The following is a 26,167-nucleotide window of genomic DNA, read 5'->3' as shown; positions in this document are numbered from 1 at the left end:
AACACCCGAACCGGTCGGGAATTAAAGAACCCGGATGACCTGCGACCTAAATCGCGTCCCTGAACCATTGGACCACAACTCGACATCCCTTATACCATTCGCGTTGGGCCGTTTTCGCATCGATTCGATTGCCCTGACTGCTCGCCAGCGACGTGCAAATACAATTGTAATTGTTTTAAAAGCACGGTAATTCAAGCGGAATAGACTGAAGTCAAAGCCAATCGAAGCCTCGTTACTCGGAGAAAAAAGCCCCCCTCCTCTTCCGCCACCCCTTAGCCCACCCTTAATTGCATTGAATTTCAAATCGATTCCCTCCCCCCCAAGGCAGATTCTTTAACGATCCCTCGCACAGTAACAGTTTCATGGCTCGTGAAATCGGTGGCATGCCGTCATACGTGCCAGTAATGGGCCCTGTTTTATGCTGCAGCTGGTGGAAGGATATTATCGGAGGAGGTTCAGAGAGGGAGGACTGTATCCTCCACGGCGATCCGCGGTTTTACCAGTCGTCGAGTGGACCCTGATGGCACGATTTACATCTGGAAAGCCCCCATGTCGACCAGCGTTTTCACGGAGGAACGGTAATCCTCCGTCCCAGTTCTCAAGGTACTTTCGCGTTCCGGAGCGGGCGGGGGTAGGTTCTGGGGGCTTCGATTTCTTGGAGGGGGCAATTAAAAGGCGAAGTATGCGTGGAAAGAGGGGATCGACTGTCCAGGTGGCTCGACACAGGTCGCTCTGATTTACTCATGAAGTCCCGCGACGATAAAACTTCTCGATTTCCCAGGCACTGGCGGGGATGGTCGGGGGTTCCATAAATCCTGGGAAGCGAACTTTGAAACTTTTATTGCGAGCGTCGTATAGAAGTCTTTTCCTGGCCTCGAATGGGCCCAATGCAGTCGGGCTTTGAGAAGGATGGTGTACAAGGTTGTCCCAGCACTTAGAATTTGGATTTGAGAGATCTACGGAACTTGTGGGGTGGGGGTGAGAATCGAGGGAAATTGATAATTTTGTTGTCTCGTGAGATTTAATTTTGCGCGTGTTAATTCTGCGGGGAATTGAGGTGACTATTGTAGGAATAGGCTTTAGTAATTCCTGTATGCTCGGGAGCCATGGAACAAACGGATCTCGGGGCGAGGGGATTCGAAACCAGGATCTTCTCGGTTCCTCTGCACTGCTCTTTTTTCATTTTTTTAATCATGATATTAGTAGTGGACCCAAAATTCATCAAAATCCGTGTCCCAGTTGTCGCGGCCTTCCCTTGTAAGCTCTAATTCCTTGACGAGGTATTCCAAGAGGTATTCGCATTTATCGAGGAGGACCAGGACCCCGCCAACCCTGGCCAGAAAAACGCACTGGATGTTCGGTCTCTTCTACCTATACCTCCTCTGTGTTAATACTGACAGCCGATGTCGGCAACGGGGATAATCCCGAGCTCAGTCCTGAGTCACGTAGCAAAAGGTTCTTGCGAGCTTCTCCAGCTTCTCGCCATTCTACTTGCCTCCCATTCGACGCCTCGGAACGATATCCACCCTTTTGAAGATGTCCTTTCTCCCATGGCTCCGGGTTATATCCTCAACGCCGTATTTCGGGAACACTGTCCTCAGCTACGCGGAATCCCCCCCTCGGATCTCCGCTGTAGGGAAACGATACTTCGTGGGAATTATTTTACAAATCCAAACAAGCTGAAGGGATGGGAGAAAGCTCCTTCTGCGGGGCTCTCCTCTCGAGAAATTCGCAACTCCCACGCAGGGTGTAAGAAGGCTTGCTTAAGGGGGGAGCCTGGTGTAACTAAATGAAAATCCAGGCATTTTTCGGGAATTTTTTTTAAAGAAAGTATTTGATAGATCTCTCTGAAACTTTCAGGATATTGTATTAACAGGTTAAGGTATATAACAAAAAAATTTTATTAAAAAAGAGCGGCAAATAACAAAGTTATGCCCAATTCGTTGGCCACGCAATTATTGCACTGCGGGCAAAGTAGCGTCTTTTGGTTTCGTCTGAAACCAAAAATCCAACAATTTTCTTTTAGTTTATGAGTGTACGCACAGAATGAAGAAATTTGAAACTTAAAAGATGCAAAATGAACAAATGGCGGCCTCTTGAATAAAAAGTTCACTGTTTCCAACGAAATTTTGCCTTAAATGTCTAAAAAAAGTTATTTATTTAAACGATATCATTATACTAATAACTTAGTACTATGAAGAAAATGTTCACAAATATCCTTGCACAAGGCCAAGTCGATTGGTCGAATATTTTTTTAGTTACATTGCTCGCAAAGTGTAAAACTGTCGTTTCGAGAAAAACACATTTCAAGTTTTGTGGTAGCCTGGCGCTCCGTAGCAAAATCGGCTATATCCGCTTTAATTTTTCGAATTTCGTTTTGCTGCTTTGGGAACATATTGTCGTGATGTTTAACTATTGATTTATGCAAAAATAAATCGATTTCTTCGACCCCTTACACTAGACTCCCACCCTTAACTAGGGGTTTTAATTACTTGAGTGGGGGGGGGGGGGGGGGGTTAATGTGATCCTCAAGGTAGAATGAAATTCATCTCCTCGCGGATTCAATTTTCAGCTGAACCTCCCCTATCAACTGTTCCAATGTTGCAATATCTATTTTATAATTGAACGCTTTGCAGCCAGAGGGGTGCAGCTCCATTTTCGACAGAGTTTGAGCTATGACGTGTATGGGTAAACAAAATTCTACATCGTTTGGCTCACGTTTGATGGAAATCCGATAACGAGTGGGCGATTCATTGCGAATAAATAAAAATAGAAATATTAATATTAATATTTTATTATAGAATATTGTTTCGCCAACAAATAGAAATCGAAGCTTATCAACCCAATAACTGTTACTTATTGTATGAAGAAAAAAGATACATTTTTCAATTAGTGCTCTCTCTTTAACGTTAACTCAGAGCAATGATTTTATGAATACTTTTTTTTCTAATTTACTCTAAGCTGGCGAAGATGGAGCTGCGCCCCTTTTGCTGCAAGGTCCTCAATTTTCCCCAGTTTTTTTTTTTCACAGGACCTTGCGTTTTAGCAGCGGGTCACAGGCTCGAACGTTTTCAATACTGCCTCGAAAGTGGTTTCCCTCGAAAACGAAGCTGCTCACGCGAATAGTTCGTCCCACAGCTTCAACTTGTTTCGAGGAGCAGAATTGTTCGCGTTTAGTGCCCATTCTGTGTAAAAAAATGTCCCTCGGGGATAGAAAAGCTGGCGACGACCAGAGGGAGGTAGTGGGGGGGAAAGATGGAGTTAGAGAGCGTGGCCCATTAATTCCAGCCGCGTATATGGACTGGAGGCAACAAAGGGGGCTTTCCCCCGTCTTTCCACTAGCCAGAGCAAAGGACTTTTATCGGTTTTCCCGTAACGCTTGATTACGTCCAGCTTTGATTGCGTTTCCGTCGCGAGCGTGGCGCGGCTTCGCAATAGTCCATCGCTTTCCCTCAAAATTACCGATCTTCGTTGCTTCCAGACTATTCAGGGGGCCTCTGTCAATATTTTCACAGCGTTTCCTTGCCGTCTGCCCAACCGGAACGCGTTATTTTAACCGGCGACGTGCTGGATGGCGAACGTCTTCGATTGTCCAATAATGTCCTTGTTTCTTCAACACTGCCATGGGTCATTTTGGACCCAACTGTGTTCTCATTTTCTCAGCTCTACGGGAGACCGGGGCTGGTAGGCCAGCTTTTCAGTTTTTGATTTTTAATAAATTTATGTGAACGAAATATCATTAAACCGGTTAGTATTTTTGATAGGGCACACGTTTGGCTATCTGATTAAATTATTAATGTTCACTGAATGTGACAACAATTATTAAGGTATTTTCATGTTTTTCTAGCACCTTCCATGCTGGTTACGGTATGGGGTAGGTTGACTATAGGTACAATCAGTTAAGGAAATGTTATTAGTAACTTATCTCAGTGGTAATAAAATAACACAATGTCACAGGAGTTGCTTTATTATAAAATATTAATTTCTTTCTTTCATATTCTAATAATATACTGGTAAATTTTTCAACTTAAACATAACTTATAATGTATTCATGATACAGTGAAATTTAAACAAAAAATAAAAATCGCCTTCTGAATAACAAAATAACAATTTAAAGCTTATTAACGTTATTAGTCAACCAGCCCCGACCCATCATTTTAACTTCAATAATTTATATAACCTTGAATTATTTATGTATAAAAAAAAATACTGTGTCGATATATCGCCTAATAAATAAACTTTAAAGCAGTCCCTTAACATTTATTCTATCCTAACTATATAGAGCGTGAAAGAATAAAATCTTTAAGATAAAATAATATCTTACGTAGTCAATTTTTCGACAAACGCTGATAACTGTTAAAAAAAACGTGCAATCGCGGGGTCTGACGTAAATGCAAGGCACAGTAGAAGTGACTTCTTTCTACAGTGAATCTTTCCGCGGTAGAGCATATGTCGGCGCAAAGTTATTAACAATTAGTCAACCAGTCCAGGTCTCCCCTACTAGAACCCGGGTCAGTACTGACCCACTTGAGTTTTCATTCTTTTAATGGGGAAATACCACTGTGACGGGCAGAAAAGTAAACCATTTCTAAGAATTTTTTTTTAGGAATAATTTACTCTTTTCATAGAAAATTTGTATTACCTACCTTTAGTGCGCTGTCTTAAGAGACTAAACAAAAAAAAATAGAAAAACATCCATCAATTTTAATATATTAATTAATCTTCTAGAACACCCAACGCGAGCTGGTCGAATGTGTAACTATGGAACAGCAGGTGCGAAATCAAATTTCATTTTTTCTTTATAAACTATATGAACGTAGTTTCAGTTGCACTTACCGATTTCTTGAACAGATTATTTTCGTAAAAATGGTGCGCTCTAGAAGAAAAGTTTCGAAAATTCGCGAACAAGATGGACAGTTTTTCGAGCGTATTTCAAAATATTTGTTTTCAATCAAAGAATCCGTACGTACAACGGAAACTACACTCATATAGTTTATAAAAAAAAAATGAAATTTCATTTCGGACCTGCTGTTCCATAGTTACACATTCGACCAGCACGCGTTGGGTGGTCGAGAAGATTAATTAATATATTAAAATTTATGAATGATTTTATATATTTTTTTTTTGTACAGTCTGTGAAGACAGCGTACTAAAGGTAGGTAATAAAATTTGTCTATGAAAACTGTAAATTATTGGTGAAAAAAAAATCTTAAGAATGCCTTTCTTTTCCGGCCGTCACAGTGGTGTTCCCTTAAGGCTACTAAAACACTCGAGTCATTTTTGCCTCAATAATGTCCTTATTTCTTTATAACCTCGGTTCTACGACGTCCACTATTCCGACTTCAAGAAAAATATAAATGATCGGTGGATATGTTTATTCCTCGCCCTTCGAAATTCTGTAAGCTACCTCATCAAACCGAAGGCAGGGTTCGGTGTGTCCGCTGACGTCACCGTGTTACATCGTTTCACGTAGCTTCCGACATCGCAACTTAATGGAGCCCTTATCTATACTGAACCGCCTCGTATCGTATACTATCAATAGCATAGTTATCGCGACGACACTGCGAGACACGAAGCCGGAAAACGGGGTAACGACACAGAGGGGACCTAAATCGCCCGCCTAATTTGATCGCCCGCCCTAATTTCCCGCGAAACGATCTGGCACGGGGAAACGCCCGCGTAAAAGAGCCTGCTACGAAGGATCTGCCCTGTGATCTATTATAAAAACACACAGACACACACGTGCACGGAGAATAAGAAAAATAAGTAGGCACACATGTAGCCAGGCGCACAAGCACGTCGACGAGGAAGATTAATACCGGGTTACGACGCCAAGTTACGAGGTGCAGGGGCCCTGATGTACTTCCATTAAAATCTTCCACGGGCCGTTTACTAACCCTTATCTCCGTATTCAGGCTATATCCGCTCGTAAAACGCAGCTCCCTTAATGTGCACGGTAATACATCACATCCCGCGATTCATTCGCGCTGGATATGGCAATCCAGCGCCATCTCGGACTGGGGAGGGGATGAAAAACGAGAAACTTCGAGGTGTCTTGGTTCATTGTATTAAAAATTAAAATCGTCCAACGGGCCGAGATATTAAGGTTCTCTTCTTGTAAGTACGCGATTCATCCAGGATAATAATCTTCTTCAAGTTTCACTTTACTTTTTTAATAGATCCGTCTGCCATGGATGCTTGGTATTATTTAGTTTATTAAAATTTATGCGCGACGAATGGTGGAATCTTTTAATGATCAACTCGTAGAACTCAAAATCTGATGAAGCACATACAGAGATGTCCCGCTGTAAATACGTCGCACCGGGAACAAAGTAGGGGCTGTTACGAATATTCGATTATCCTGAGTATTCGTATATTTGAATATCCGAAATTTAAATAGAACTTATATCTTTCGTTTCAAAATTTATAACTTTGCCAAAGATTAATAAAGTTTCAAATTTGATATTTGAAAAACAAATAATTGTGAAGGTCATAAATGAAAGGAATAGCTCAGTAAAACGTGGAAAAATATTCAACGTTTAGATTCGTATTCAGTGCAATCCGAAATTCGAATGTTCCGAATTCTTCGAATACCCAGAATTATTCTAATACTCCGAATTCTTCGAATACTCCGAGTTATTCGAATACCGACCCCGAATTATTTTAATACCTCGAATTATTTGAATACCCCGAATTATTCTAATACTCCGAGTTATTCGAATACCCAGAATCATTCTAATACTCCGAATTCTTCGAATACCCAGAATTATTCTAATACTCCGAATTCTTCGAATACCCAGAATTATTCTAATACTCCGAATTCTTCGAATACCCAGAATTATTCTAATACTCCGAATTCTTCGAATACCCAGAATTATTCTAATACTCCGAATTCTTCGAATACCCAGAATTATTCTAATACTCCGAATTCTTCGAATACTCCGAGTTATTTGAATACCTACCCCGAATTATTTGAACACCCCGAATTATTCGAATACTGCGAATTCTTCGAATACTCCGAGTTATTCGAATACCTACCCCGAATTATTTTAATACCTCGAATTGTTTGAATACCTCGAATTCTTCGAATACTCCGAATTCTTCGAATACTCCGAATTCTTCGAATACTCCGAATTCTTCGAATACTCCGAATTCTTCGAATACTCCGAATTCTTCGAATACCCTGAATTCTTCGAATATTCCAAAGTGCTTCTAAGGTGTGTTTTCAAGGAATCCCAGTATGGTGCAACGACTTTGTTTCTGTGGAACCAGTAATCACGTTCCTCATCGATGTTCATTGCCACCGTAGCTGCCATTCTGCGAATGTTTCGCCACATCTCAGAATCAGTTTTCCGCGGCGCAAACTTGCCCCGCAAACCGATTGTACGCTTGCAACCGCCGGTTCCAGCTACAATTAAGCGGGACGCGGCAACAATACGCCCGTTAGCGCCGATGTTTTCAGCCGCCCTCGTTTTTACCGCTGGAATTCCGGCAGCCTCGCGCGTCCTTTGAGGTGGATTTTTATTACGACGTTACGGGGCCGTGGAAAACAGACGTTGCGTCGTTAAAATTGCACTGTGCCCCTCTCTTTGACCAGGTTTCAGCTGCTTCTTCATTACTATGACCGTGAAATTCGAGGCTCGCGACGAAATTTAGGTTAGGACGTTGCGCAACAGTCACGTTTTTAATTTCCAAATTAATTTCTTCGAGATTTCTTTGCGCTTGCTTGATTCTGTCATGAACATTTCGGGAGGAACTATGTATCTTGGTTGAATTGTGTATTTAGAAGAAAATCCTGAAGTTCTTGTCACGTAGATGGCGCGCAGGAGCTTTTGTGGGCGGAGCCTTCACCCCACTTTGTCTCCCTTCACTCTGCGTCGCTGAGTGGGGGAATGGCTCCGCCTCCAGCAGCAATTTGACAAGTTCCAATTCGCTAGATGTTTAACAATCTTTTGTGAGTAAACGGCTCGCTTGTGGCGTGTATTTTCATCTTCTTGTTTAGGAGAATATGCAGAAACAGAAAGAACTTTGAAAAAAAAATGCATTTTCCATTGGTTATTTTCTCGGGAGTAGTTATCTATTTAGATCGCGTCTGCGATGGTTTCCCTTGATTTCCCTTCCACGAAGGGACAATTTCCACAGGAGAATAAAGCACGAAATTACACCCGAACTCCCTAATTTCCCACGGTTTCGTCCTCGACGCGCGTCCGACCCCAAGAGGAATGCTTCTTGGGTTTCTTGGAGGAATTTCGAGGGCTGACTCTCTCGAATGCGCCGCGGTCCAATTAGGCGAAAGTTAGCGGGAAAGTTAGCAGCGGCGAAAATCAATAATCCAAGCGGAGAGCCGGACTCGACCGCGACAATCAGCGAGGATGAATAATTTTTCCCCCCCTCCCTCTGGCATCGGGGAAAGGTCCCCGATGAAAATCGATTATAGGGATTTAATTACTCGCCGAGTTCTACAGGCAGAATTTCAGCCCTTTTTTTCTTTATTCGCTCGATGCCGCTCGTAAATAAAATAATCCAACGGGAACCCCGTCGTCGAATCGCACGGCGCAGTAGAGGGGCGAGAGAAAAACGCTAATTATTCTTTGCAGCGCGAATTACAGGTGCCGTATAAAGCCCGCGGCGGGAGTAACTGTAATTAAAGGGAATTAACTGCACTCGATTCGAAAGGAATAATTGATGGAACGACGGAGCTCGAATCGTTCTCGTGGATTAACGAAACGAATTTCGACGACTTGGTGGATCCGATTCCACGCCAGTTTCCCACCACCCCGAGGATCTAAACACTCCCTCCGTTTCTTTAATTTAACGAAATTGCTGCTAAAAAATTGATGGACTGCTAGAAGTTTCTTATATACCGTGGTATAGGGCGGTTCACGTAGGACTCGCCTCTGCCCTTGGGTGGTAAAAAGCACTTTTATGTTTCAGATTGTCAACATGCCACATTATGGTTGATAGTCACGAGTGGGTTAAGCCTTGGTTAGGTTCAGGCGGGGTCTGCATTAGATTCAGTATAGGTCTGCTTCAGGTGTAAGCCATGTGGGGGGCTGTAATAGCCGCGCGCATAGCGCGTCAGGCTACAAATCCGATAGTCGTGAGTTCGATCCCCGGTGATGTATGTTGTTTTTTTCACCGTCGAAATTTATTGAGTACGAGTCTCATACTACCCTGGTCCCCTCCGTGATGGATTTCCTCTCGTAAAAAAAATGGTTTAGTCGTCCATGTGTGGGTTGTTTACGTTTTAAGCTAGGTCTGAATTAGAATTAGAGACAAATGAGATTAGGGTTATATTACTCCGAGAATAGACAGGAAAATTAATCTGTATCATCTCTCCATTATCAATGAGCTATTCACTCTGCATCGAAGATGTACTTGAGGTTTACCGCAATCTATCCTATATCGATTCTAATCGAGTGTCGATTGTTGGTTATACCCGTGTCGAAACTTGCGCGGAACTTTCGAATTCGATCCATAAAGATCCACAGGTTACGGCCAGCCAGCCTCTCTCTCGACGATGGTTAAGGGGCGCAGCGGAAGCCGACGCGGCGGGGCTGCAGGTTCGCGGAGACTTAATTAAAGGGGATTTAAAGCTCTCGAACGGTCTCGCTTCGAGCGTGATAAAAACTCAATGGCAAAGCTGGTCCAGGGATGGAAAAGGACGTCTGTTTTTCTAAGCATCTTACGGCGGGGCCTGCACTGTTCTGCGAAACAAAGAATGAACTCGTTTTCGATTTTCCTGGAACGGATATAGTAGATGGCGAAGGGTATAGTAGGACCTCGATAACTTGCAAGTGAACCTCGTGTGTTGCATTCCGGCAACACATGGTAGAGATGTTTGAGAAAATGAAAAGTGGTAGTTAGAAGGGGAAGCTTGGATGTGTGACTACTCCTGCTATGTAATAACATTTCAAGCCTCGTTCATTGCACGAACCTCGATAAGGTAAATGTCCCAATACGTGGACATTTAAGGTACGGGGGAAACGCGATTGAGAATTTTGCAGTTATACAAGTCGATTTATATAAAAACGATTTTGCAATTACATGGGGCACTGCGTGTACTTTATCATTAAAAAAACCAGCATGTTATTGAATTGAATAATTTTTTAAAATATTGAAAATTCATAGTCCTTACAATGGCCCAATTCCTGGACAGCTTAACTAGTATGTCCCGCTGTCTCGATTTTGCTGTCCCATTACCTGGACACATGATGAAACATCAGTAATTTGGATGTTTTCTAGGGAAATTAAATAGAAAAAACAACACAATAGTTTTTCCTATTGGCATATTTTTTCTGTATAAGTAATTTATTCAAATCAGTGAACAAACTTGAGTAAAAACAATCTATTATTGAATGATTAATTTTAATATTATGTGTATTTTATATTCGTGTGTGACACGCGAATTTTACACATGAATATTGAATTGAATATTATCAGTAAAACAAGATAATAGGAATACAAAGTAATAATTGCTAAGGTGTTAAATAACGATTTTAATATTGCGTCAACAATAACTCGTACTTATTTCACAGTTTGCACACATGGTCAGGTTTAGGGCCGTTCCGAAATTTCACTGTACCAGTAGATAGACACGCGAATAAAAAACTAATAAGACCTTTAATTTTAATCTTCCAATCAAAAAGTAATACTACAAAGTACCAGTTTTCTAAAAATGTATTAGTTGTACCAATATACTAAACATTATTAATTATATTCGCTTAAGAAAAAGTAGAGACTGTTTAGCAAATCAGATAAGAACAATACTAAAATGGTGTAAACTGGAGAGTTCAAGAAAATTTATTTTTATTATGAGTGTTACGAGTTTACTAAAAAAAAATATGTACATGAATATATTTTATTCAATATTTGAATAATTGAATAAAATAGTTATTTTATGGATAAAGCGAATATTAAATGTAATAATCAGTATTATTTTGCACTAGTAATTAGAGTCTTCAGTGAATTCTAATTTTCCTACGATACTTCCTTATACCCAGTATTTACGAGATGCTAAATTCAAAGGCTGGCGGATGGAAGACGCGATCTGTTTTCCGGGGGACCGACATTGCTTATGTATGAAGCTCCGCAGTTTCTACGTATAATCTATCGCTGTCGTCGATAATCGGCTTTCCAAATAACTGAATTCGAGTAGTCAACGTTTTACTGCGTGCGCACGAGTAACTTGCTGCATTCGAAACCGTGGTATTCCATGCGTAAAGTGTAACGTTCGGAACAGAAATCTGTTTAATTGGTTTTAAGATAGAAATGCTATAAATTTAAATTCTACTTCGAAATGGACTCTACGGCCGATTGAATTTGAACACTAGATCCTTTAAATATATTTAAGAATTTTATAGTCCTAAGAATAATGCTACTTGTAGCAGAAAATAAAATTCAGAGTTCGTTATGAAAATGTAACGAGTTGAATTATAAGTAGAAACAATATAAGTAACAACACGAAAATCTTCGAAATCTATTAAAATTACTGCCCTAGATAGCTAAATTCGAGCACTCGATTTCTTGAAATTTATATGAATATTTTATAACTCTATAAATAGTATTACGCACTATAGAAAATAAATTTCAGAGTTTGTTTTAGAAGTGTAACGAGTTGAATTATAAGTAGATATACAATAACTCGAAATATTTTAAAATGGACCCCCAGATAATTAAATTCGAATAGTCAATTCTTCAAATACACTTACCTAACAAATATCCCAACTCTGAAACTAGTAGTACTCACTGCACTACATGAAGTTCGGAGGTCGTTACAGAGATGTAACTACGGTAGGGGCACAGCAACTTCAGCTCCCACTTTCGGAATTCGATTTTTCAATCTCTGGTGTGCTGTCTCTATACACATTTGCCCAGCACGGTGAAGGATAGGAAGGAAAAGCGGAGATCCTTGGCTCAGTGGAAGCTGTCGAAACTTACCTGAACACCGCCCACTCCAACGATGAAGAGCAGTTGAACCATGAAGAGGGCCGCCAAGAGATTCATAAGGGTCGTGCCTGCTAGGCTCCTCAGGTCCGAGAACAGGCTAAAACACAACGAGGATTTTGAAAAATTAGGTAACTACGTGCGCTCGTTACGGTGACTTCCAAGAGACTAGCTTCTCCTTTTTCTGCATGAAATAAAGAAAAACGAGACACGGGGGACCCAGAAATCTGGCGCGAGTGTCTTTCGAGGCGGGATGTGTCTCTGAAGTCGAGTGTCAGGTTGAAGTATGTGAAGTAGACAGAAGAAGGCTTCCGCTTGGAACGAAGATATCACTTTAAAAAGAATTTGGGAAAAGCTAATTAATACCTGTAGAACCTCTGGAGGCGATAATTAGAAAGAGAGTCTTCAGAGAATTTAACAAATTAACTAGTTAACCAGTTAACAATTTAACCAGTTAACAAGATAACGAGTTAACAAGATAACGAGTTAACAAGTTAACAATTTAACAAGTTAACAATTTAACAAGTTAACAATTTAACAAGTTAACAATTTAACAAGTTAACAATTTAACAAGTTAACAATTTAACAAGTTAACAATTTAACAAGTTAACAATTTAACAATTTAACAATTTAACAATTTAACAATTTAACAATTTAACAATTTAACAAGTAAACAATTTAACAAGTAAACAATTTAACAAGTTAACAAGTTAACAATTTAACAAGTTAACAATTTAGCAAGTTAACAATTTAGCAAGTTAACAATTTAACAAGTTAACAATTTAAGAAGTTAACAATTTAACAAGTTAACAAGTTAACAATTTAACAAGTTAACAAGTTAACAAGTTAACAATGTAACAAGTTAACAATGTAACAAGTTAACAATGTAACAAGTTAACAATGTAACAAGTTAACAATGTAACAAGTTAACAATTCGGAAAATTAACAATTTGCCAAGTTAACGATTCAACAAGTTAACAATTTAACAAGAAACCAAAACAATTTAAAAGGAACTATTTCAGAATTCTACCTATGGTAACGCAGAATAATATTAGATTTAAGTTAACATTGGTTAATCATTGCAATATATTTCACACACCACTAAGTGTTGCTATGAGACTCCGTATTTCTCTAAAAATTACGAAAGATACCCTCCGCGATATTCGGAGACAAACAAGCAAGTGTGCAATGTACTCCCACGCAAGAACAATTTGCATTCGTCCGCGAAAAGGGAGTAGCAGGCAAGGGTACGTGAAATTCAATTTACAGTGCGATTCTTGTCAAAGAAGCACCTTTTCCATATCACCCCTCCCATCTGGGGGGGGGGGGGAGAGGTTTCATTCGACTCGTGTCAAACAATCGTTGAACAGTGAGGAAATAGAGGGTGTATCCTAATAAACGGGACTCCATTTCGAGGAGAGCGTGAAGGGGCGCGGAATTCCCTCGACTTCCCACACCTGTGCGACCCACACGATCCAGGAAACTCGAAAGTGGCTGTAACTTGCAAGCAAACTGCAACTGGGTTACGTGTTTACGCGAACTTTTCCTAGAGGCTTCCAATGACGAATGCCATTCCTGGAGTGGGTTCATTACGAGCGAGTTCTTCAGCAATTACTCCTCTTTCGAAGATAGAACTTTTGTAAATCTCCTTGCGAAGGTAAGTCACGGGTGTACCAAGCAATAGCGAGGTCCGTGGGAGTGACAAAGATGGGGCGTGGCAGTACTACGACACTGAGCCCGTTTTTAGTTAACAACCTCTTCACTTTCCCGAAAAATGGGCCCCGGCCAAAGGCCCCCCTAGGGCCCCATTTTAAGAAAGAAAGATTTTAAACAATATCTATATTTTTTTCTGTACTACTACACCTTGCTTGTTTTTACCGAACTACTCTTCACTTTCCCGAAAAATGGGTCCAAGCCCAGAAGGCCCTCTTAGGGCCCTATCTTAAAAAAAAGAAGAATTATGATTGTATCCAAACTAAATTGTTTTCTGTACTACTACACTGAGCACGTTTTTAGCAAACTACCTCTTCATTTTCCCGAAAAAAATGGGCCCCTCAGAACGTTTACAACGTGGGCCTTTTTCTTAAATCCGCCACTGAGGATAGGTATACAGTTGGAGGGGAACGGAAGGGGTTCGAGTTGCCTTTGTGCCAGGCATACGTGTTCGAAAGCGATATGGCGTAATACGGGTGAAAGAGGGCCGTTGATGGGCGGGAAAGTAGGGGTTCGCACGAACTGCACCGCGAGTAATTCGTCGAGCGTGAATAATTCATAAATCAAACACGCTGGCCGGGCTTGGTCAAGGTGAAACTGTTCCTGGCAGCCTGCAACACGCACTCCACACCCCCTTGGCCCTTTTTTTCGTTCGTTTTGTTGGGACGAGGGAGAAACGCTGGCGAGCGGCCAAATGGAGCTTCGAATGTCCCGTAAAACACCACCACCCCTTTTTGCTTCCCGAAAGGAAAGGGTATCTTTGATTGCGCCGATTAAACATGTAGGGGACCAACTCTTCGTGGTCGTCTGTGGCTGCGGATGTCGAAATTTGGAGCTTCGAGGCTACTTTTCAGGACTTTGCACCCTCGTTCTCAAATTTGAAACGGTGCGAGCTCGGGATTACACAGATTAAATTAACAGAAGGACTTCAAGTTCATTTTTAAAGTATTTGCCACCTGAATTCAAATATAACAACGGGGGAGACTTCATGCCTCGCGAACAGAAGCTTTCTTCAGCCTAGAATAATACTATGCCCTCGACTTAACACCATCCTTAGCAACTTTGTAAAAGGAAACAACAATCCACGAAGATTGGCAAACTTTCCTCCATTTTTAAACCTGAAATGCTATATCAACCCTCGGTTCAGCGGTGCCTGTGTGATGACTAGGTACTGTGGGTCTATTTGGACCCAGGCACCAACTCCTATATGATAACACATTATACCCCTCCACTATTAAAACATCCCTCCCGAAGCGTCAGCCCAGCATCCTCCAAAAATTATCGTTCTTAAAATTCAAACATAAAGTCTCCAAACACCATTCCCCCACCTAGCGTCCAAGGATCCGAAAACGTCCACCGGAAAGCAGCGATTCTCGAGCTTCCCAGCGTTTTCCATTTCAACATCGCCCTGCTAAAAAAGAAGATTACATTGCAAGGCTGCAGAAAGGAATGCGACGAACGGCGGAGAAGGACCGTGGAAGGGGTAAATGAGAAAATACTAATCCGCCGTTCGGTATTTCGCGTCGGTAAGCAGCGATCCGTACGGTCTTTATTAAAATTCCTTCTATACGGAAGTCATAGCCGCGCGGAATTCGAATCGACCTTCGACTCTTGTCGATATTCCCAGCGACCCGCGCACGTAGCTGGATTTCGCAAACAGACCGCCCTCGAAATAGCGCTCCAGACGGGGAGAGGGAGGAAAAAGGATGAAAAAGAAGCCGGGGGGGGGGGGGCGAAATTTACTATTCCCCGAGCAAACTGGATGGCTCGTCGTGGGTTGATCAAAGTGTTCCGCCGTCTCCTTCGCTCTGTTTGCAGGATGAACCGTGGACAAGAACGTTCGCGTTCACCGAGACCGGAAATACGGACAGTTTCCACTCGTTCTCGTTGTATTTCCGACGCTGTGGCCGCAGAGTGGAGACAGGGAAAGAAGTTCAGGCGAGCGCGTCAGAGAAGAATAGTCTGCGCGCTGGGCGCTTCGGGGGAGTCGTGGATGAATCAAAGGGGAGGTGATTCTGGGTATAGAAGTGCGTGGAGTTGGTTACGAAAATAGTATTTGACTATAGATGTGGCTGGAGGGAAGGTAGGATTGATTTGCGGGGCCAAAGTGGAGGGGAGCAATGCCAGGCAGGCAGTAAGGAGATGAGGAGCGTTTATGGTCAGACATGCATACCGGACCAATGTGCCGGGAGATATATATGCTCGTAACTTCTCGCCCGTGGGTTATTTTGAAAATTGTTTCGAGCAAAAGTTGTTGCATTCGATGGTGACTTTAGGATAGCGCACGGGTTTCGAGGAAATTTTACTCCGGATTGATAATTTATGTACTTTTTTGTTTTTTTAATAGGGTTACTAATTTTTCTTCTGCGTGCTAGCCAGGCAATTGACTTCGTTGTAATAAACTCGATGAAGAAATAATTATTATTCGTATGTAATTGCAAAATGCATGCATTTAATTTTCAATCGCGAAAGGAATTCATTTTGCAGCGACAGAGGCTTTCATTAAAACATGCAGCAAAAATTGAATTTCAAGCATTCTGCGTTTGACAGGCTGTGAACGGAAACACTGTGGTGTACGTGGGGCGGAGCTTTTTGGAAAATCAGCGTTGCCAGGTCGTTATTGAGGAAGAGTAACAAAGTTCCGCGTGGAGTCTTTACGACCGCGGGAACCTTTAAATTCTTCCTGCTCGAGGGGCTGACCTCCGTGAAAGTCCGTCCCGCGATTCCTCGTTCGACTTGTGAATAATTCATTCGGCTGAAGTTTCGATGGTTGCGCAGTGGGGAAAAGGTACCATAGGAAAGGATTATCCCTCTATTCTTTCTGTTTTCTACTGAGACGAGATGTGTGCAAAGAGAGTGGCCGCGAAAGTTACCGAAACTGTATATTCTTAAGGAGGTATTCTCATTCGCAGGCGCGAAAAATAGTATTTCTTTGGGAATTTTTTTGTGGCAATGTACAAGCTCAATCGAAGCAGGCTTTTGATATATTGTTATGGGGTGTTCAGTGTATTGTTAAATTTTTTTGGCATGAAATAGTATTAACTGAAAATATGAAATATTTTTCCTTATATTAATAAAAACGTCCAGAAGTTACGATTTTCGATTTTCCATCTTTCTACGACTGCCATTTAGAAATTTCTCAGGGAATAATGTTGATTTTAGTACCAGCGCTGAACGTAACCCTATTAAACCACTAAATGTCAAGATATTGATTGCAGATCAACTCGTTGTCCTGAGATTAGGTCCACCAAGGAAAGACGTATTCAAACAGTACTTGTATTACCTACATCTTTATATGGGATATTTATTTTATGTCGAAAAAAATACTGAACAATGCACTGAACACTCCATTAAAACATACTAAAAGACTGTTTTGATTGGACATATATTTTTCCCAAAAAAAAAATATATCCTAAGAAATACACCAATAAGAACTCACTATTTAACCAGTACTTATATCAATTTCACTTCATCACGTGACATAATTACGCTCAAATTGGTCCTTATGGGAGTGACATCTCTCCAAAACATTCAGAGAGAGAAAATGAAGACCACCCTCTAACTCTGACAAGTGTATAAAGCCTTTTTCAAGAATCATCACTTCCCTCTTTTCCTCCATCCCTTCGAGGAAAATCGATCAGAAAAATTCCACCCCCCAAAATTCCCCACTATCGGTTCGTTAATTCGCAGAACTAGAGCTTCCTGCTTCCCTTGCATTAGCGTTAGTTCCAGCCCGCCCCCGAAATTAATTGCACCGAAATTCTTCAGCGCTCTCGTCCCCTTTCATAATTAAGATCTCTTTGAGACGTCGAGGGAGAAAAACGAAGGCCACACGCTGCTGCCAGAGTGCATAAAGCCCGCGCAGTTAAAGACGCCCGTGGTGATTAAGCTCTCGACGCGTCGATAAGGGGCGCGTCGCCTGCTTCCATCGATCTATCGATCAACGCCTCGAGGGCGCCGCTCGTGCACCGTTCCTTCACTGAATTTCATTTCTTCGTGCAACCCCACCTCGGCGATTCATCTAGGCGACAAGCTTTTTAAGAGACCCTCGAGGCTCGGGCGTCACGTCGATGAAAAAGAGCAGGAGGATCGATCGATCCGTGTATAAATCTTGCCACTTCTTGCGGGACAGAGTGTGGGACGGCAACGATACTCGTCCAATTCGACGATTGACGTTTCGTATTCGCTGTGCTTCTGTCCTCCGGTGCTTACGGCGGTATCGATAACTAACCAGGGGCGGGGCGGCACGAAGTGCTGAGAATTTGGATTAAATACGTGCAGGGTATAGGTGATACTGTCGCTGAGTGAGTCTTCATCGCGAATATGAATTAGTGGAGGTGCCGGCCAGGGAAATTGGATTTCTCGAACGTATTAATCAGAGTTGGGCGTTAACTAAATAAAATAATTATTTAAATAACCGATCACATAGAAGTTACTTTGACATTAGACCATTTCACTAATAAAGTTAATTTCTTTATTTTACGAATAATTTTTTAAAATTTTATACGTTACTTGAAATTTTTATTTGAATAAAATCTTTGCCTATCTCTGGTATTGGGTAGCTAGGAAATTTCGCAGGGTTTGGCGTGGAAAAGGTGGTTGAGTTTTATGGTGGTTACACAGGGTGTAAGAGTTTAGGGGTTGTAGTTCTCGCCGGGAAGAGTAGAAATGCTTAAGCGGAGATTCCGATTTAGAAACGTTGGAAAATCGATTTTTGTATTACATGTTTCGAATGTTCGACCATTAAAATACACAGGCGTTTAAAAGTATTTTTTGAAGTTCGAAAAACTCCTGAAATTATAAGCATTTGAGTAATAATTATTCCTTATTGCACCAGTAGACATTACGAAACTAACAAGAAGATAAAAAATAAATACATACTATAAGAGAAGAAGAATGAGAAAAATAGTAGAGTTAGAAATTATATATCTAGTATGCTAGAAAAGTGGAGTGTAAAAGGCGAATGCGTAGGTAAAAGTGCAAAACCCCTTCACGTAAAGCTTTAAACGCATTTTTCTTTAAACAGTGTTGTTCAAATTGGTGGGACAAATATTTCGAAAAGTTATTACCCGCTTCGATTGAAACCTTTTTTATTTTAAAGAATATACATTTTTGGAGGGGGCAAACCTCTAACATCTAAAGAAATGCGTAGGTAAAAGTGCAGAACCCCTTCGCGTAAAGCTTTAAACGCGTTTTCCTTTAAACAGTGTCGTTCAAACTGGTGGGACAAATATTTCGAAAAGTTATTACCCGCTTCGATTGAAACCTTTTTTATTTTAAAGAATATACATTTTTGGAGGGGGCAAACCTCTAACATTTAAAGAAATGCGTAGGTAAAAGTGCAGAACCCCTTCGCGTAAAGCTTTAAACGCGTTTTCCTTTAAACAGTGTTGTTCAAACTGGTGGGACAAATATTTCGAAAAGTTATTACCCGCTTCGATTGAAACCTTTTTTATTTTAAAGAATATACATTTTTGGAGGGGGCAAACCTCTAACCTTTAAAAAAATGCGTAGGTAAAAGTGCAGAACCCCTTCGCGTAAAGCTTTAAACGCGTTTTCCTTTAAACAGTGTCAGTCAAACTGGTGGGACAAATATTTCGAAAAGTTATTAACCGCTGCGATTGAAACCTTTTTTATTTTAAAGAATATACATTTTTGGAGGGGGCAAACCTCTAACATTTAAAAAAAATGAAAAATTTGTATTTTTAAAGGCGTTAGAAGAACGAAAAGCGCAAGGAAAAGACTATTTCAAACTTCAAGAGTCGTTACCTTATCAAAAAATGTAATTTTGGTAATTTTCAAACATTCACAAAGTTCCCAACATTCAAAGCCTAGTTACCGAAACGTTACTTAGGGGTAAGCAGAGCGATGAAAGTTCCTCTGATCGATTGCACGCTATTCAAGTTGGGGGGGGGGGGGGGGGGACGTTCCCGTGGTCGGGAGCCCAGAGTCGAAGTTGATTAGAAGCTCGAATCGCGCGATACCCGAAGTTCCCGATAGCAAAGGCTACCGGTTTGATTCCTAAGTGATGGCTTCGGTGCTCTGTCTGCATCGAGACGGCTCCAAAGTTCCCGCGTCCTGTCGGTTCGTCGATAAGCACAGAGCTCGTCGAGTCACGGCAGAAACTCCGGTCCCGCGATCGAGTTCGATAGTCACTCGGCGATCTGTCTACTTTTTTTACTCCGGAGTGGTGGGGGGAGGGTCGTGTCTGATAAAGTGCGCGATAACAGAGAAGCTAGGGAGCTTATCTCCGTGCTCCTGCGAGCCGTGAAAATAACGAATGCAAAGGCAACTCGACTCTATTTTGCGAGCTTCCTGTCGGAGAAAGTTTCCCTGCTGACTCTGTTCAGGGTCCTTCCGATCTGCTTTGCAACACTTGATGGAAAAGTCAAAGTGACATTCCGAGGTCTAAATTTAAGTTTCGCTGGATTGGCAGCTTCGATGTTGTCAAAGTGGTAGAGGTGCGTTGCAAGTAGTACAAAAGGGGAGATTCTGTATGAAAAATTCAGTGAGGATGGTGGTTAACAATTCTTATCAACCTCCATTTACTTTCATTGTATTTTTTCTCTTTTACTTATTTTATATCTGGATACTCTTTCTTTCCTTTATTTTGCTCACTTTTGTGCTTCTCCGTTTACGCGTTAGTCCTCTACTGTATTCCTCTATCCTCTGTACGTACCAAAGGGTTTTCCTACATAAATAAATAAAAACGCAAGTCGAAAGTGTAGTATAAATTTTTGTTCATTTGAGGTTCTGTTCTCGAGAAAATCGACTTGCAATGTTCCTCGAGTACGTGTGCACCGAATATGCACATTGCTTGTCAATATTATGCGCTTTTATTTATCTGTCTGCTCAGAGTTGGCTTATCAATGAAAATACGACATAAAGCTTGAAATAAAAACAAAGTTACTGTATATTTTCGATTTATCTTTTCGCGTATAATCACCCTCTCCTCGGTATCGCCATTAACACTGGGACACCCTGTATATCTGAGTCCCAAATAAGTATTTCGAAAAATGAAAATAGTACACGTGTATAAATACTACATTCGGTATTTCAGGTTGACTTACCCGTCAGTGATCCTTGGGTCAATTTTGACCCAGGCTCACAATACCTCCAATCTATACAGAGAATACAATCTCTGCAGTTGAAAATATTAATTAATACAAGGAAATAATCGCGTTCCTAAGGAATCCAAGAGCAAAGAAAGGTTTGGGTCAAAATTGACCCGGTCACTGTCTTCCTCCCTGTTCCAATCGACCTGCCTGCCCTAACGCGAATTCCCTCCTACGACATCCTCCGAAGAAACTTGTCCAGCGAAGAAAAAGGGGGGCAAGTAACTCGAGTAACGACGGATGCTAATCGAATTACTAGACCCGGGACCGAAGATCCGCTGCATTGTTCGATAGAAAGATCGTCAGCTGGCGTTGTTGCCCAATTATTTGATACGATCGAGGGTGCCCCCGTAATTTCGTCCGCTCCTCCCGACGTAAACGGCGCGTGCCACGAGATTCAATTACTGGACGAGGCAGCGCATACCCGATGGCAGAGGTGCAGAGTACGGAGCATCTTCGGCTGGAGGAAGAAGTAACCGTGCGGGATAGAAGATTAGAATAAGCCGCTTCGATTCTCCGCTTTCGCTTGGCGGTTTCAGTTGAGAGTCACCGAAACGGATATGGAATGCCAGGCGGTACAGTGAACTGGAGCATAAAGAACCGGGCGAGGAATTCGTAGTCCGGGAAGAAGCGGACGTCAAAGCACGGAACGCGGCAACGAAAGCTCTGGCGGACGCAGGAATTCCTGGAGAAGTCGAATTTGGAGTGGAGGAAGGCGGCAATTAATAATGGGGTAATGTTTGATAACGGCTGATGGAGATTTAATTAATTGTGTAATTGCCGCTGACCGTTGCAAAGGCTTGTAATTAATATAATGCCGCCGAGTGTTTCTATCTGGCTGGGCGGCGCTTCGTTTTCGAGTCATTTATTTTCATAATGTACGGGGTTGTATTATCGCGGGGGAGCGGCGAGGAGCGTTGTGTTAATTAATGTCGCGGAGGGGTTACCATGGCTGTGGAAATATTATTTTTAAGTGTCGGCGCTGGGAGGTTGTTTTTTTAGAGGTGGGTTGGAGGGTTGATTGAAGTGGCTGGTGGTGGGTGGTGGGGGGAGTGTTGGGTAAGGGGAGTTTGATCGTTGGTGATTGGGGGAAGCGAAGTGGCGGAGAATTTTTAAATTCAGTGTGTGGAGTTAGGATCCTGGGGTTTTGGGAGAATATTGGTGGGAAGTTTCTGTATTGGGAGATTAAGGTGAGAAGGATTTGAACATGGAAGCTCAATATTGTTATGGAAAGATTTCTTTTATGGAGCTTGAGCTCAGAAAGCTCCGAATTTAAAAACTCAAGATCACAAAGTTCCGAATTTTAAAGCTTCCATTTAGAAAGTTCTGAATTCGAGAGCTCGAGAGCAGGTGCTTTCAAATTCGAAAGCTCAGGATCGCAAAGCTCCATATTCCAAAGCAGTCAACTCGAAAATTCAGAATTCTAAGACTCCCATCTCGAAATTTCCGACTTCCGAAGTTGAAGATCCGAAAGCTCTGAATTCGAAAGCTCCCATTTTAAGAATTCTCAATTCGATAGCTCCCATTTTAAGAATTCTCAATTCGATAGCTCCCATATTAAAAATTCTCAATTCGATAGCTCAAGATAAAAAAAGCCCTAAATTTGGAAACTGAAGATCACAAAGTTCCGAATCCGAGAGCTCAAGAGCATAAATCTTCAACTACGAAAGCTCAGCTTCAGAACGTTCAAAATTCCAAAGCTCCCATGTTAAAAATTCCGAATTCCAAAGCTTCCACTTCGAGAGCTGAAGATCAGGAAGCTCCGAATTCCAAAATCCGTGACGTAGGAAGCTCAGTGACCGAAGCCTCTCAGCACAGAAGCTCGAAACTGAAAAGTTACAACTTTCCAACTCGAAAGCTGCGCGTCAAACGAACTGACGTTCACGGTATGTATTGTTATAAAGTCCGAAGTGGAATATGTCGCAGGAGAAGCTGATTCGAGTGAATGCCACGTAGCGTACAGTTACACATCAATGCATGCAATCTTCTCCACCTGTATAGCAGGAATGTCATTTCGTCGCGGGGCGAGCCGAAACACGGCGAAAATATTTCCATAAAGGTATTAAAGAAATTTCCATAAAATAGCGTATGTACGTACTCCTTCGGAAGCCGAAGTAAGAGAGGGTGAATTTCGTGTACGATATTGCGTATCCGAGGCGAGGAGGTCCCAGCATCGTTTCACCTAACATACCCCGTGAAATTCGTATTTCACTTGCCATAATTTCATGCTGCTTGATCTTACGTTTCAAGAATATTAAAATCTTTCTTTCGGAAGTGGACTTAAGAATATCATAGAGAAACTTTATCGTTACACATTAAATTCTAAAACATGTGCTCACTAATCGCCCAGCAGACCACGTGATTCGGGGATGAAATTATTTAAAATTTAAACCGTCTCTGAATCTTGGTGATTTAATTCCTTACAAGAACTCGTCTGTAATAATGCAGCCCCTCAACTTCTTTATATGCCCAACGGCAAAGAAAAATAATGGTACGTCGAGGTTGCTAGCACGACCCTTGTAGCCTTTCGCGAAACGCCACGACATTAAACGCAGCCCCAAAGGAGTCGTGCAATTACGCTACCGCGGCAGAGCGAACAAATCAGCGAGATTCGGGGGCATTGCGTTAGCGCGTGCTCAGGATTAAAAAGTTCTGTGTACGAAGGCTTTCATCTTGAAAAATCACGACCAGAAAGCCCCGAATATGAAAGGATAAGACCAGAAAGGTAGGAATTTGACAGCTCGAGATTAGAAAGCTCCAAATTCCAAAGCTCCCATTTCGAGAGCTCAAGATAATAAAGCCCCGAATTCTAGTGGTCCCACCTTGAGAGCTCAAGATGGCAAAGCTCCAAATTATAAAGCTTTCATCTCGAGTGCTCGAAATAATAAAGATCTGAATGCTGAAGTTCAAGATTATAACGCTCCGAATTCGGTAGCTCAAGATCAGAATGCTCAGAAGTCGGGAGCTCAAGATCAGAACGCTCCGAATTTGAAGGCTTAAGATCAGAACGCTTGGAATTCGGTAGCGTAAGATCAGAAACGCTCCGAATTCGGTAGCGCAAGATCCGAATGCTCAGAAGTCGGCAGCTCAAGATCAGAACGCTCCGAATTTGAAGGCTTAAGATCAGAACGCTTGGAATTCGGTAGCGTAAGATCAGAAACGCTCCGAATTCGGTAGCGCCAGATCCAAACGCTTCAAATTCGGTAGCGCACGATCCGAACACTCGAAATTCGGTTGCTCAACATCAGAACGCTTGGAATTCGGTAGCGTAAGATCAGAAACGCTCCGAATTCGGTAGCGCAAGATCCGAATGCTCAGAAGTCGGGAGCTCAAGATCAGAAAGCTCCGAATTTGAAGGCTTAAGATCAGAACGCTTGGAATTCGGTAGCGCAAGATCAGAAACGCTCCGAATTCGGTAGCGCAAGATCCGAACGCTTCAAATTCGGTAGCGCACGATCCGAACACTCGAAATTCGGTTGCTCAACGTCAGAACGCTGCGAATTCGGTAGCTCAAGATCAGAACGCTTGGAATCCGTTACGTTAAGATAAAAACGCTTCGAATCTTAAATCTCTTATCTCAGAAGCTTCAGATCAGAAAGCTCCGAATCCCGAATCACCCACCTCAAAAGCTCAAGATCAAAACTCCCCAACCTCGGAAACGCAATGTTCAAAAGCTGAAGATCAGAATGCTCCAAATTCGATATCTCAGAACCAGAAAAGCTCGGCCTTGGGCGCAGCCGTTTCGGTGGACGGCTCGAGGGGTCGAGTGGTATAAATTGCCCGAAGCTTTCCGACGCGTTCCGAGCCATGAAGCACGGACCAAGCCGCGAAGCTGTGAGCTTTTGAAATTCAAGCGAGCGCGGTCACTCTCTGCATCCCTTCCGTCCCCTCTTCTCTGGTTGCTTTCACTGGCGTATCACGTTGTTGCTTTATAACCCCTTTCCCTAACCCTCGTTTTCACCCACCTCCATCTGCTCTTTCCGCGGACCGCTTTTCGAGAGAACCGAACCCCCGCTTTAGGGGTTATCGATATTCCAACCGCGTTTCGTTAATTGCACACTTCGTCCTCCCATCGACACGGTCACGTACGACGAACGGAAAACCTCGGCCTCTAGCCACCGGCCCCGATACAGCGAATCCTTTTGGGGGCGACTTCCTTCCGTTTCCTCCCTCTTTCACCCCGAATCGACCAATCCGCAAGGGAATCGTTCGGACCTCTTTCTTCGCTGAATTGCGTACGAACGCCCGCGAAAATGGACAAGCATTGGGCTGATCCATAAATTCGGAGCTTTCAACGGTATTCTTCTTTTGCGCCTGTGTGCTGGTCGGTCCAAATTCAGGGAGGAAAGGTCAAGGGTGGGTGTTATGAACATGTTTAGCTTTGGAACGCGTGTTGTATAGGATGAATTTATGGTGAATTGTATGATTCTTTGTGTCTTATTCTGTATTTCGATGAGTGCATTTTTGTGGGTTCTGTTTCGTGGTTTGTTTCACAGGTCCGCCAAATTTCCTGCTGTTCTACTCGATGGAACCCAATTCTACTTGTTTCTAGGCGATTTTATTTAGGTTTATTACAAATTTCAGAATCTTGAGTAGATTTTACTTGACTCTGCTTAATCTTACTCGAGTTTACTCTGGTCTATTGAACCTTGATTGTCGCAATATGACTTTGAGGTAAAATATCTTTGAGGCATCATTGAAAACGGCACTACTGTTTAAACTTGAAACACGACGATACTTTAAATGTTAATTAAGTGCACGAAAAATTGTTTTTACAATAATTTTTGTATTAAATTATTTATCATTTTTTAGGTTCTTTAGACCATCGCAGAAAAAATGGCCAGCATGATATCTCCCTTAAATATCGATGGTTCTGAAAAATAAAATAATATTCTTGCAAAGTAATGTTGTCATTATGGCCTGACAGCCCTTTTTTATACTTTGTTTAAAAAATTGTCATTTAATTTTAAAGTGCCACATTTTTTTAAAAAAACATTTGGCCTCTCAGCCCATAATGGCAGCATTATTTTACAAGAATATCATTTTACTTTTCAGATCCATCGATGTTGAAAGGGAGATATCATGTTGACCATTCTTTCTGCAGTGGTCTAAAGCACCTAAAAAATTGTAAATAATTTAATACCAAAATTATAGTACAAAATTTTGTTTCGTGCACTTTATGGATTAACAAATCATGTGCAATTAGTATTTTCTTCTATTTTTTTACTAAAACCTCAAAATAAAAATTCCTAAAGCCAATCATTTTCGTCGCAGCCAAACTTATGCAATCCCTTAATTTAACGGATAGATTTCAGCCAGCAGCTGATTGAAAATTAACTGAGGTCGAATCGTCCCAGCGTGACAATTCTGTTCGAAGAAATACGTGTGACAAC

The 26,167-nt window shown here is 41.8% G+C and overlaps 1 protein-coding gene across 2 annotated transcripts in view; it reads right to left on the bottom strand.

Annotated features, from left to right (window-relative positions):
• LOC143366199 (cadherin EGF LAG seven-pass G-type receptor 1) overlaps window positions 1-26,167 on the bottom strand; it is a 92,055-nt gene that overhangs the window by 17,132 nt on the left and 48,756 nt on the right. For both annotated transcript variants that reach the window (XM_076807052.1, XM_076807054.1), the window contains exon 3: window positions 11,941-12,046. In XM_076807052.1, the coding sequence (XP_076663167.1) occupies window positions 11,941-12,046 (106 nt within the window). The remainder of the gene's footprint in view (window positions 1-11,940; window positions 12,047-26,167) is intronic.

The sequence above is a fragment of the Andrena cerasifolii genome, chromosome 2 (assembly GCF_050908995.1).
Source record: "Andrena cerasifolii isolate SP2316 chromosome 2, iyAndCera1_principal, whole genome shotgun sequence".
NCBI lineage: Eukaryota > Metazoa > Arthropoda > Insecta > Hymenoptera > Andrenidae > Andrena > Andrena cerasifolii.
This window is presented reverse-complemented; position numbering and strand designations above follow the sequence as displayed.